The sequence below is a fragment of the Chinchilla lanigera genome, unplaced genomic scaffold, assembly GCF_000276665.1.
Source record: "Chinchilla lanigera isolate Chin_1 unplaced genomic scaffold, ChiLan1.0 scaffold00152, whole genome shotgun sequence".
In the NCBI taxonomy this organism is placed as follows: Eukaryota; Metazoa; Chordata; class Mammalia; order Rodentia; family Chinchillidae; genus Chinchilla; species Chinchilla lanigera.
Window position 1 is genome coordinate 1,805,265 of NW_004955553.1, and position 12,759 is coordinate 1,818,023.

The window sequence follows — 12,759 nt, forward strand, 5'->3', positions numbered from 1 at the left end:
TGAAACATCCAGTGAATTGTTGTCAACCGTAGTTACCCTACTGTGCTATAGAGCACTCATCCCTCCTGTCCAGCTGCACCTTTATGCATATGCTTATGCACCATAAGCAGAAGAACTTTTTTCCATGAAAAATATTTCAGGAATTTCAGGAACCCATAACAGAGATACAGATACGGGATGATTCTAGTTTAAGACAGTTTGGGGAACTCAGATCCTAACCCTCTAGGAGTGGTCCCTGAAGAGCTGCACCTTAGGGCTTTTACTCTGCCAAAGACATAGAGATGGACTCAGAGAAAGGGAGACAGAGACCATTAGAGGGACCAGAGACTGGGACGGAAGCATCACAGCCAGCCAGGAGAAGAGCTGGGGGTCAGCGGGAGGAGGGGCTCGGCCAGGACTGGGCTGTGAACGGGGTGGGAGCAGACTGCATTTTGGGGACTAGTACTTCATAGTGGCATCTTAAGCCCAGGGGCTATCAGAGGAAAGCTAACTAGAACCTGTCAGCAGCACAAGGTCTGTGGGGATCAAAGGGTACAGAGGAACCTGAGGATGGTTGGAGGGAGCTGACTGCCTCTCACCTTTTCAAGGTGAGGCTTTAACCCCATCTCTTCAGCCCCAAGTTCATGTTTGGCTTAAGGGACAGAGAGATTCCTGCTAGGGTACATGCCAGCCTGGTGATAAGATATAGGAAAGACGACCCCAGACCTGGAAGGTGCCAGCTTGGCTGCCGGGAGAAAATGAGGCCTGAACCCTGGGCCTCAGGACATTGCACCTCCAATCTACCCACCCTGAGGGTAGGCTGCCGACGCGGGGCTGGTCCACCTGCCCACGACCGGTCCCCACCACGGCCGCGCGCCAGCACCGCCCCCAGCCCCGCCCACCTGTCCAGCCACCTCGCCATTGGCTGCCGGCACAGGGCCCGAGTCCCCGAGGGGTAATTAACGAGGAATTAATGAGATTCCCAAAGTCAACAGAAAAATCGATGGGTCGTGGAGCCTGAGCGGCGGCTGCGCAGTCCCGCGGGGGGAGGGCGTCGAGGGCATCGGTCGAGGGCGCCAGAGCCGCACCTGGATGGACGGCCAGCGCTGCACTGTCGGTGGTCAGCCCGCGGCGATGCCCTCCCAGGCTTCAGGTAAGGCTTCCAGCGCCACCGCTCGGACTCAGAGCGCCCTCCGCCCGCAGGGAGACCATTCCCGCGAGCCCACCCCGACACACGCGCGAGAACACACACACACACACACACACACACACACACACACTGCTTTCAAAGCGAGATTCAGGAGCTAGGGGCTCCAGGGACTAGGGCCAGAGAGCAGATGACTCGCAAGACGTCAACTCCTTTAGTCCAGTGCCTGGCCCCTTCTCTACCCGACCCCAACTCGGGCTCTGAGCTCACCTTTCCGCGGACTGGAGGCGCACCGAGGTGAGCAGGGCACGCCCTGCGCTGGCTGGGTCCACGCAGCCGAAAGGGGGCGCCCAGCCGGAGAAGAAGCGAGAAACCTGGTTGCGTGATGACAGGGATAGGTGGCTGGGGCTGCCTGGACGCCGGGTCTGGTCCTGGAGTCCCTCGGGTAGCTCGGGAAGGAATTCTGAAGCCTCTCTGCCCCAGCTCAGCAGCCTCCGCCCGGGCTGGTTCTGGGCTCCTGGACCCGCCCTGCGCCCCGACGGCTCCTCGGCTTTCATCGCCCGCCTCCAACCTCATCCATAAACCAGTTTGTGTCCCGGCCCTCCCTTGGGCTGGCGACACCCGGCGGGGCGTGTCGGACGGGGGACACGTCCGACAGGGGGGAGGCAGACTCCTGTCAGTGTCAGGCGCATTCTCCCCGACCCCTCTTCCCGAAGACCCCTAGCGTCCCCATTCCGCCCCCAGCCCTGCGGGAACCTAATTCATCCCTTTGGTAGCTCCCTTTAACACTCCTAAAACTGGAAGTGGAAAAGTCAAGAAAACGATCAGAGAGGAATGAAAGGACCTGGAAACTTGCTCCAGTGTCGCCTCCAGGCAGTCTGACAAAAATCGTCCCTGAAATTCAACAATAACCCCTGCCCTTCCCTCCTCTCCAGGACCTCCTAAAAACTGTAGGGAAGAAATACGCAAATAACCAACACGGGCTGCTCTACATACTTGTATGTGTTAAATCACATAAAGCTGACAAAACCCTGTAAGGCAGGTATCATGCTTTAATTTCTTCATTTATTTGTTCGAGAAATTACCAAGCATCTCCTAGTACTAGGTACTGTACTGCCATTCCACAGTTGCGTATTTGTTCACAGCACTGAGGCACAGAGTCTAAGCAGCTTGTCACAAAAGTACTATGTTACAGTAAAGGCCAGAGTTAGGGCTCTTAACCATTAGAGTAGCTGCTTGGGAGGCGGGGCAGGGACAGGTTCTGGGGAAGGTAAGGTGGAGCCGCCAGGCTGGCAGAAAAGGAGCAAGAAGGTGTCCCTCTGAGCCTCAGCCTTACTCAATCTGGGCAAGGGAGCCTGGAATGAAAAGTTAAAGATTGCTTAGAACTCGGCTGCCACGGGAAGGAAAGGGTTAATAGGCAGGGTCTCTGTCCACCGTTCCGGTGCTGAAAGTTCCTCGGAAACCGCCAGAGTGAATGAGCAAATGTAGGAAGAGTTCTGCCCTGCGTATGCTGGGTTAGGGTGGGGGGTCCGAGTTAAGCAGGACCAGATCTCTGTCCTGGAGGAGTTCCTGATCTTGCGGGGAGCCAACCACGCCCACAGTATGCCTGACAGCACACACCTACTCTCAACAGAGAGGAGTGGCCCCAGCAAGGTAGCCACCAGAGTGCTTCACGCTTTGGTAGAGAGGGAAGGCCTCCCAGGTGGTGGAGGGGATGGCAAGGGTCACTGGAGGGAAATGACGGCTGAGGCAGAAGGGAGAGCAAGTGTTATGGTTGATACATTGTGTCAACTTGGGGAGTCTAGAGGTTTGGCTAAGTAACTCAGCAGGAAGCCAGGGTGCTCACTTTGTATACATCCTGAGCCTGTGGAAGAGGAGGGCATGGAGATTATGTGAGAGCTACACACCCCTTAGGTGGGGGTAGCCTGTTTACAAAGTAAGGCAGAAAAAGAAGCTGCTTGCTGCCATTCCTCCTTTTTGCTCTGGCTGCTTTGCTGTTCGTCTGCCGTTCCCCCCTTTGCTCCTGTTGCTTTGCTACTTTCTGCCTCGGAGCCAGCCAAGTATGGACTGAAACCTCCACAAACTGTAAGCGAAATAAACCTTTCCTTCCTTCATTTTGGGGGTTGGGTATTTTGTCTCAGCAACGAGAGAAAAGTAACCAAGACAGCAAGGGTGGCACGATCCAGGAGACCACAGGGGAAATGTGAAGCCTTCTCCTAGGTCTGGAGGACGTGGGAGGCAGGTGCCCAGAGTGGCCAGGGCTCTGGACAAGGAGGATGCAGAATTCATCCCAGGGTAGCAGGTAGACTGGGAAAGGGGTGAAAAACTTTTTTGTAAAATCTCAAAAAGACATCCAAGGTTCAGTACTCCATTTGCTCCAGGAGAACAACAGAGGCGCAAATACTGCTCAGGATATATGAGTGGGAGAGTAGGGGTGCAGAGAGGACATTTAGGAACCCTGTGTGACAAGGGGTTCCTGGTAGTTAAGTGGAGGAAAAGTCCAAAGCTCAGGGACTTGAGGGAGGGAAAGAGCAAAGCACAGCTAATTAAGATAAAGCCTGCTGGGTGATACAACAGCAGTGGCGGAGGGTAGGTGAGGGCCGAGAGGGGACCCTCACTCAGCCTGGGTAGGGAAGTTAAGGAAGGTCACTAAGTCTCTGCTGAGTCCTCTGTGTGTCTAATGAGTCCTGAAGGACACACTAGAGTCACCAAGGGACAAGAGCGGTGGACATTCAAGTCAAATGTTTAGGTGTGGGCAAAGGCAGCTAGGTGAGCAAAAGCGGAGGGCATTCTGGGAGCTGTGCAACAGCATGGCACAACCAGGGAGGGGAGTGGAGCCTGGATACTACTTTGGGGAGGTAAATCAAGGCCAGATCAGGAAGCAGCAGCAGCCACCCTGCCCTGAGTGCCGTGTGGACCAGGCCCCTACATACATGTCCATTTTGTTTCATTCTGAAAGGCCACACAGACCACATGGCAGGTGCATTGGACTTATTTGTATGGAGGGCAGCTGGTTGTCTTTGCAGAGCTCTCAGGGGGAAATAGCATCATGGGCAGGGAGTCCAGTCCGGGAGAGAGTGGAGGGAGCCCTGACTAGGGTTATGGCTGGGGTTGAAAAGATCTGAGAGCAGTTTGGGAGCTGGAATGGACAGGCTTGGGCCTGAGGGGATGCAATGGATAAAGGGAGAGGTGAGAAGGTGCCTGGCTCTCTGCCTGGAGAATGAGCAGTGAGCACATGAAGTCCTGAGCCCTGGGGTGGCAGGGACTCTCAAGGGAACCTCTCCTGCAGGAGAGCACACAGAAGCAGTGGGACAGTCCTGATAGCCACTGCAGCTCAGCTCTGCTGGGCAGGAAGAGTGGCCAAAGGGGCCCAGACAGGATAGCATGCTGTACTTGGAGCTGCAGGTGTTGGGTGACCCCAGATCTGGCCCAAGAAAGTAGTGATGGAGTGGTTGGCCTGAGTGAAATCTTAGGGAAGGTGAGGAGTGGCAAGATATATTCAGGGAAAGAAGGGGGTCAAGGATGGTGTCCCCGTGCTGTGCTGGCCATTATGAGACCACTGGGGGTGGGTGGGGGCAAATGGAAGCCAGCTTTGTTGAGGTAGAGGGTGTCCCATCAGCGGGGGTCCCCACCTGTCTCATATACTTTGCAAATCAATCCCAGAAGTGTCTTCCCTAACTTTTAATATGCTTCAAATTTTATTTTAATTACATAAACAATGCTATTTTTAAAAATACTAAAACCTTAAGCCTATGGAGAATCTACTGCTCTTATGACAGCCCTCTCACCCCTTCCCCTGAAGAAATTATCATTGTAAATCCAGTAGGTATCTTCTAGATCCTTGAGAAGTAATTTTATAGACACCTTATGTAGCCATAATAGAGATCACAGCATTCTCCCCCACCAAGCCCAGACTCAATCTCAGAATCCTGCTCAACACCCTGTAGGTTGGTATAACCTGACCATTTAGAGTTGGAGAAAACGCCAACCTGACCGCTCCAATTTCCAGAGTGGAATTCCTACCAGAAGTCAGCAGGGTTCAAGCTGCCTTTTGTTCATGAAAAGTCCCAGTTGCCAGGCACTAGCAGATGCCTCGGACTGCCTTGGCTGACATGACATCATTGTCCCACCTTGGGATTAGGCATTGGGCCATTAGCGAATGGGGTGATCCAACTGGGAGTGGGATGGGTCAAGTGGTCCTGAGGTCAGTCAAACCAGTTCCTTATGTCTGTGTGCAAGGCAAAGGGTTGCACTATCTCTCCGTTGGTTTGAACTTCCTTGGGGCCTGTAAGGTACATGGGGTGGCTGCTATTATTTCCAGCATCCCAAGCAGACACGTTGTGTTGTGCATGTTGGATTATACAGCTGCTAGGGGCAAGGTAGACTCGAACTTAGGTCAACCTGGCAGCCATCCTTACGCCCTTCTTCTCTTTCCAGCCCCTGCTGACACTCCACCCATGGCCTCTCTAGAAGCACAGGAGACTGAAGCAACTCCAGTCAAGGAGGATCAGATGGACTTGGAGGCCAAGGAGACAGGGTACCCAGGCCCAGCACGGCAGCAGTCCTGGCTGGGGCGCCATTGGTTCCTGCTGCTGCGGCGGGACCGGCAGGCGCAGAAGGCTGGGCAGCTCTTCTCGGGGCTCCTGGCCCTCAACGTGGTGTTCTTGGGTGGGGCCTTCATTGGCAGCATGATCTTCAACAATGTGTCCATCACCCTGGGCGATGTGTGGATCCTGCTGGCTGCACTGAAGGCACTGTCCCTCCTCTGGCTCCTGTACTACACAGTGGGCACCACGCGGCGGCCCCATGCAGTGCTCCATCGAGACCCTCATGCGGGACCCGTCTGGGTGCGGGGTGAGTACCAGGGTTCCAGATGGAGGGAGAGAATGGGGAGGGACAGCTGGTTCCAAGAGGGGGGCCAATGTCTGCCTGGCCCAGCCAGGCTCTCTGGTGCTCTTTGGCAGCTGCACCATCTGCCTCAATGTCTTCCGCATCGGCTATGACGTGAGCCACAGCCACTGCAAGTCACAGGTGGAGCTTGTCTTCCCAGCCATCGAGATCGTCTTCATGGGCTTCCAGGTGACAGACCTCTGCCATCTTCATGCCACCAGGGACATGCTCTTCCCGCCCAGGCCGCATGCACACCCATCCCTACCTGTGCCAGAAACAGCCATAAAGCAAGGGCTCTGTGCTCTGGTGTGTAGATACACATACCCACACATTGCTTACTTCCATGTGCCCACACCCACACACTCTTATGTATATCTGCATCAACATACACCACACACCGTGACTCCCAAATGTATACACCTACAAACCTGTCCACCTGAGCATATACCTAAATATGCACTAAACATATAACATACCAGATACACACCCCTCCTCTTCACAGTAACGTCCAATTCTCTCTCGGGTTTTTGCTATGCAGCAGGCCCGCGTCAGGTGCTAGGTTTACATGATCTTCATTTCCCCACCAAATAAGCATTTCCCGATGCAGTGGTCATTTTGGCCCCTTTTCAGAGCTGAGACCACTAAATTTCAGAGACATTTTGCCACTCACCCAATATCACACAGCAAAGAAATGCAGGAGCGAGGATTCCAGCCAAGGCTCCATCACTGTCTCTTCCATTGTGAATACACAAGCAACATCCACCATCCCCACAAGCCCCTGGGTTCAAGGCCCTGTTTCTTTCAGACCTGGGTGCTCTGGAAACATTGTAAGGACTGCGTTCAAATCCAGACCAATCTCACTAGGTAAGTCTTCTCTGCCTCCAAAACTTCCCGGGGTTCTCAGTGCCCCCACAACTTCCCTGCACAGGAGTCTTGGGGCTTTGGATTAGTCTAGGAGTCATCTCAGGTGGCCTCTAGGGCAGCCTCACCTGAAGCCCTAATGCCACATGGGATTTGGCTTTGGGACCAAATGGTCATCCCAACAGCAGTCACAGGCACCCAGGGAGCCAGCCAGGCTGTGTGAGCAGAGTATGACCCTCCCTCCAGGTGTGGCTTGATGCTGACCCTGGCCACAAACCTGCTGCTGTGGGTTCTGGCCGTGACCAACGACTCCATGCACCAAGAGATCGAGGCTGAGCTCAACGCCATCATGGAGAAGTTCTCAGGTACAGAGGGGGACCAGACCTCCTTCCAATGCACACATCACTGCACTACACTACACCTCAATACACTACACTACACCTCACTACACTACACTAATCTCACCACACTTTACTACACCTCACTACGCTACACTACACTACACCGCACTACACTACACCTCACTACACCTCACTACACTACACTATACTATACTACACTACACCTCACTACACAACACTACAATACACCACACCTCACTACACTATACTACATCACACCTCACTACACTACACCTCACTACACTGTCTCACTACACTATACCACACCTCTATGCTTCCTCAAGCTGGTGAGGTTCAAGAAGTTATACAGTAGAGTTGGAAACCAACAGGTAACAAACAATACTGCAGTTTGCCCGTGGTACATTTCACACCCCAAAAAAGGCTGGGGCTTCACAGCCCTGCTCCCAGCAGCCCTGTGGCTGTCAGCAAGCTAACCATTAATCCTGGTTGAGCTGGTCACTGAGAAGTCCTTTAGGTATGTGCCCCACCTGTGGTATTTGCGTTTTACTTGTAAGAAACTCAAAAGCCTTCAGGGCTAAAAGGAATATTTCTCTAATACAAATTTAGGCATACCTAGGCGTATCAGGCAGGGCAGGAGATTAGTAGGCAGGAAAAAAAACCGCTCTAGATTGTTCCATATGACTAATTCTCAGCCTGTGTGGTCTTTCTCAGAAGCTACATTTCATAACGCCGCTTGGGAACCTTCTGATCTATGGGACTGAGCCCCACCTGTGTGTCTACTCCCCACCCCACCCTCCCAGCCAAGCCCTCCCAGCACACACGCTTTTGCGCACCCATTCCATAAATCATGGCATGCTTGTGCACTGTGGGCACTCCTTAAGCTGTGTTTACATTTAAAGAAAAAAAACTGTTTAAAGGGAATTTGGGGCAAGTGACATCATGGGGTTTTTTTAATTGAAAAACTCAAATGTATAGATGAGTTGAAGAACAGAATATAGCCATCATCTAGATGTAACAAAGATTAACATTTTGCTACATTTATTTTAATTTTTTGCCAAGTAAATTTCATAAATCATGGCATTTGATCTCAAAACATTTCAGTATACATCTCCTTAAAAATAAGGGTTACCAGGAGTGGTGGCACGTGCCTGTAATCCCAGCACTGAGGATGCTGAGGCAGGAGGATCACCACAGCTTCAAGGCCATCCTGGGCTACCTAGAGAGTTCAAGGCCAACCTGAACTATATAGCCAGACCCTGTCTCAAGAGAAAAAAAAAAAAAGTGTAATTCCCTACATTACCAATGCTATTTCACCTCCTCCCCACCCCCCGTACCAGGAACTGAACTCATGACCTTGCACTTGCCAGGCAGGTGCTTTTGCCACTGAGCTAAATTCCCAGCCCACCAATGCTATTTCAATTGCCAGTGAAACGCCTTAACATCATCCCAAGCCTCTATATCAATCTGTATTCTGCTTTCTCCAGTTAATCCAGGAAAGGTCTTATGCAGATGGTTCGTTCAAGCATGCAGCACATTTACTTAAGACTATTACATCTCTTTTTCCCTGCTGCCATTGAGATTTGTCTAGTTGCTTCTTAGTGGTAGCATTTAACTTGTGCCCCTGTCCCATTCTTCCTAGAAATTGAAAGAATGGGCCAAAGTCTCAATTAGATTCAGATTAGACATTTTGGCATCTGCATTTCCCTGGTGGTCCCCTGTACTCTGAAAGTCAGCTGGTCGAAAGGCACTGAGGTCTCACTACCCCAGTGTGTGCTGCTGAGGCCATCACTGCGCCCAAGTGTGGGAGCCAGATCCTCCATTGCACACAGTAAGTGTGCCCTGCCCAGCAAGTGAGTTGTGGTGGTGACGTATGGACACCAGGAACACCATGTTTTAACTGCTTTATGTAACCTTGTTACCTAAAGTCTTGAATCCCTTTGTAAAAGAGTGACCATTCTGTGATTTCCAGTTTCTGTGACGGGCCACCGATGTTTCCGCATCTGTAGAATGAGCAGGTTGATCCCTCCCACCTCTCGCAAGTTTGGGGTGGGGGCGGGGGTGGTTGGTGCCACCAGTTTTCTCAAAACAGGACCCGCCTGAAAGTGGCCTCCTGCTCTGCCCACTCCCAGGCAACGGCACCAACACCTGTCTGTGCCTCAACGGCACAGTGTGCGAGGTCTTCCGGAAGGGCTACCTGATGCTCTATCCCTTCAGCACTGAGTATTGCCTCATCTGCTGCGCTGTGCTCTTCGTCATGTGGAAGAATGTAGGCCGCCGGCTGGCAGCCCACGTGGGCGCGCACCCCAGCTCCCCGCCCTTCCGCCTACACGGGGCCATCTTTGGGCCGCTGCTGGGCCTGCTGGTGCTGGTGGCAGGCATGTGCGTCTTTGTGCTCTTCCAGATCGAGGCGAGTGGCCCCAACATTGCCCGCCAGTACTTTACCCTCTACTACGCCTTCTACGTGGCTGTGCTGCCGGCCATGAGCCTGGCATGCCTGGCAGGCACGGCTATCCACGGGCTGGAGGAGCGTGAGCTGGACACACTCAAGAACCCTACTCGCAGCCTGGATGTGGTGCTGCTGATGGGCGCTGCCCTCGGCCAGATGGGCATCGCCTACTTCTCCATCGTGGCCATTGTAGCCACTCACCCCAGTGAGCTGCTCAACCAGCTCATCCTGGCCTACTCGCTGCTGCTCATCCTGCAGCACATCAGCCAGAACCTCTTCATCATCGAGGGCCTGCACCGCCGCCCACTGTGGGAGGCGGCTCCCCGGGGCCTGGCAGAGAAGCCAGAGGCCGAGCACTCCCGCAGGGGCTCCCTGCTGGAGCTGGGCCAGGACCTGCGGAGGGCCTCCCTGGCCTACATCCACTCCTACAGCCACCTCAACTGGAGGCGGCGCATCCTCAAGGAGATCTCACTCTTTCTCATCCTCTGCAATATCACAGTGAGTGGTGGGTGCCGGGACATATGGGGACGGGGAGCCAAAGGAACCCAGCATCCTCCCTCAGGGAGGAATGGATCAAGCTCACATGCCCCTTCCCAACTAGCTTGATGCTGCTGGAGAACAGGAAGTGTCCCCCCTCAAGCTGCCCAGCATGAATGAATGTGCCAAGCACATAGCTGAGGGCTCCTCCCACACAAATAGGATTTCTACCCCAAGCCCAAGCCCCCAAAGCTCACTGTCTAGCTGGGAAAACACCAGGGGACCAGTTAGAGAATTACCACTGAATTCGTACACAGAATTCAATCATAAGAAGAGATCATAAGGTGCCTAGTTCTCTAAAACTCCTAGTGAAAGATGGTGATCACTTAGCTTCTGGTGGCTAAGTCCCAGGCCCACCTTTCCATACAATATCTCATCATGTCATCATAGTAATCCAGAACAACAGGCACTGTCCTCACTGGACAGATGAGGAAACTGAGGCTTAGGAGCTGTTTAGCCCAATATTCTACAGCCTTTAAATGACAGTGTTGGGACAACATTGTGGGGTGTGTTTTAAGTGCATTACAAGCTGGGAGTGGGCATCCAAAGCTGTATCTAGGCTCTGGCCGTGGTCTTGGGCTACCGGCAGTACCCTCATCTCTCAGGAAGGGGCAGGCTTGGGGGGCCTCTGCACCTCTTGGAATGAGCCAGCTGCCCAGAGACTTGGGCTACCATCTCCCCTGCATTGACCCTTTGGGGTGCTGCTGATAGTGGGTATTTTGGAAAGCTTTCACCCCAACTTGTAATGCACTTAAAACACACCCCACATGTGAAACCCTAGGTCCAGGCAGAAAAGTAATAAATTGGTCTAAAGTGCAGTAGGAGCTCAGAGAAAAAGTGTGAACCCACATGGCCAAAGCAGGCATCAGGAAGGTCTGACCTGGGCCTACAGGATGGAGAGAATTTGGACAGGAAGGCAGAAGGGGACAGGGTGAGTCTGTAACTAGCAGGAGCGTGAAGCCTGAGCTCAGGGCCCAGGGAGCCCAGCTTGGCAGAGCAGCTGCTGGATGGGAAGTCTCGCCATGTACCACATGTGGAGGCAGCCTGGGGGGCTCCTGCTCCATCTGGAGCTCAGGCTGTCCCGGGCACACCAGGGAGGCAGCTGAGGCTTCTGCAGTATGGGGCCCAGAAGACATGGGCGGAGAGGAGCTTGCCCAGAAAGCCCAAGATGATGGGGTGGGAGCGGTGCTGGAGGACCACAGGTTCTGGGGCCAGCCTTCCCCGAGCTGAGTGCCTTGGGGCGAGGAAAGCACCCTCCCGACTCACCTTCTCCTCTCCTGCCCCACAGCTGTGGATGATGCCTGCGTTTGGCATCCACCCGGAGTTCGAAAATGGCCTGGAGAAGGAATTCTACGGCTATCGAACATGGTTCACCATTGTCAATTTTGGCCTGCCCCTGGGGGTCTTCTACCGCATGCACTCTGTCGGGGGGCTGGTAGAGGTCTACTTGGGGGCCTGAGCTTTCCAAAACACCCACTCTCAGCAGCACCCCAAAAAACCAAGGCAGGGGAAATGCCAAGTCTCTGGGCAGCTGGCTCATTCCAAGAGGTGCAGAGGCCCCCCAAGCCTGCCCCTTCCTGAGAGAGGAGGGTACTGCCGGTAGCCCAAGACCAAGGCCAGAGCCTAGATACAGCTTTGGATGCCCACTCCCAGGCCTGGGCACATGCCTGCCTCCTGTCTTACCATCACAATCTGTGCAGCATAGGCTGCATGCACCTCAGAAAGCTGTCAAGGACCCCCACCGCTACTCTCGGAAAGAGTCAGATCTAAATAATAGAACCAGGGGTGCAGGAGGGGGCACCCTTCTCCAGCCAGGCCTCAGGGCCGGCCTCCTCCTACGAGGGCCATGGAGTCCAAGCTTGGCCCAGAACATCCAGGGAGATCAGAGGTCCAGCTCCAAGCTCTGCAAGCAGCCCTGCCCCGCTCTCCCCACACGCCCAGTCTTCTAATGAGCTAATTAATTAGCTGCCAGGCGGGGCTCAACAGCTCTCTCTTGCTACCATAAACACTGTTTGTTTGATCGATTGCACTCAGGCTTCATGGCATTTGTTCCCAGCAGTAGACCTGACACTCCAGGCATGGTGAGAAGAATGGTTGTCCTGGGTAGGGCTGTGGCCTGGGGACAGTCCCATTCCTGGGTCAGGAAGGGTCTAAACCAATCCTTTCTTTGATCCATGAAACACAGTGGGGAGAGATGGGCCGGGGCTCCTGTAGTCCTCACCTCTACCCCGCAAGGCCACCTCCTCTCTGAGGCGAGCCTTGAGGGACTCTGCAGCTGGCTCACCATGGTGGTGGGTCCCAGGCCTGCATGATACTCTGAGCCCTGGGGTGGGGCAGGAAGGTGAGAAGGCAGCCACTGACAGCCCATCCATCTCCCTGAGCCCAGTGCAAACAGCAGCTGTGCCAAGGTGAGGCCCAGGGAGTGCGGCCCTGTCCCCTGCTCCCATGAGGCCAGAGATGATCCCCCAGGGCCCCCATCACTGCTTCAGTGGCTGCCGGGGACATGTAGGGGTCTGTGGGTCAGCCCGCCTGGATCT

General features: G+C 54.0%; 1 protein-coding gene across 1 annotated transcript; it reads left to right on the forward strand.

Annotated features, from left to right (window-relative positions):
- Positions 1–1,048: 1,048 nt before the first annotated feature.
- Positions 1,049–12,251, forward strand: Otop3 (otopetrin 3). Its single transcript, XM_005412263.2, has 7 exons — positions 1,049–1,132; positions 5,564–5,980; positions 6,069–6,205; positions 6,822–6,880; positions 7,124–7,242; positions 9,369–10,183; positions 11,511–12,251. Exons 1-7 carry the CDS (start codon positions 1,072–1,074, stop codon positions 11,679–11,681), a joined length of 1,779 nt encoding a protein of 592 aa, XP_005412320.1. The 5' UTR covers positions 1,049–1,071; the 3' UTR covers positions 11,682–12,251.
- The last annotated feature ends 508 nt before the right edge of the window (positions 12,252–12,759 follow it).

Excerpts from the sequence above, each read along its gene's own strand:
- Otop3 (XM_005412263.2), top strand. The coding sequence starts at position 1,072 with ATGGACGGCCAGCGCTGCACTGTCGGTGGTCAGCCCGCGGCGATGCCC. Across the intron at positions 6,206-6,821 it reads TCGTCTTCATGGGCTTCCAG|ACCTGGGTGCTCTGGAAACA; the intron begins GTGACAGACCTC and ends TGTTTCTTTCAG. Across the intron at positions 6,881-7,123 it reads ATCCAGACCAATCTCACTAG|GTGTGGCTTGATGCTGACCC; the intron begins GTAAGTCTTCTC and ends CCCTCCCTCCAG.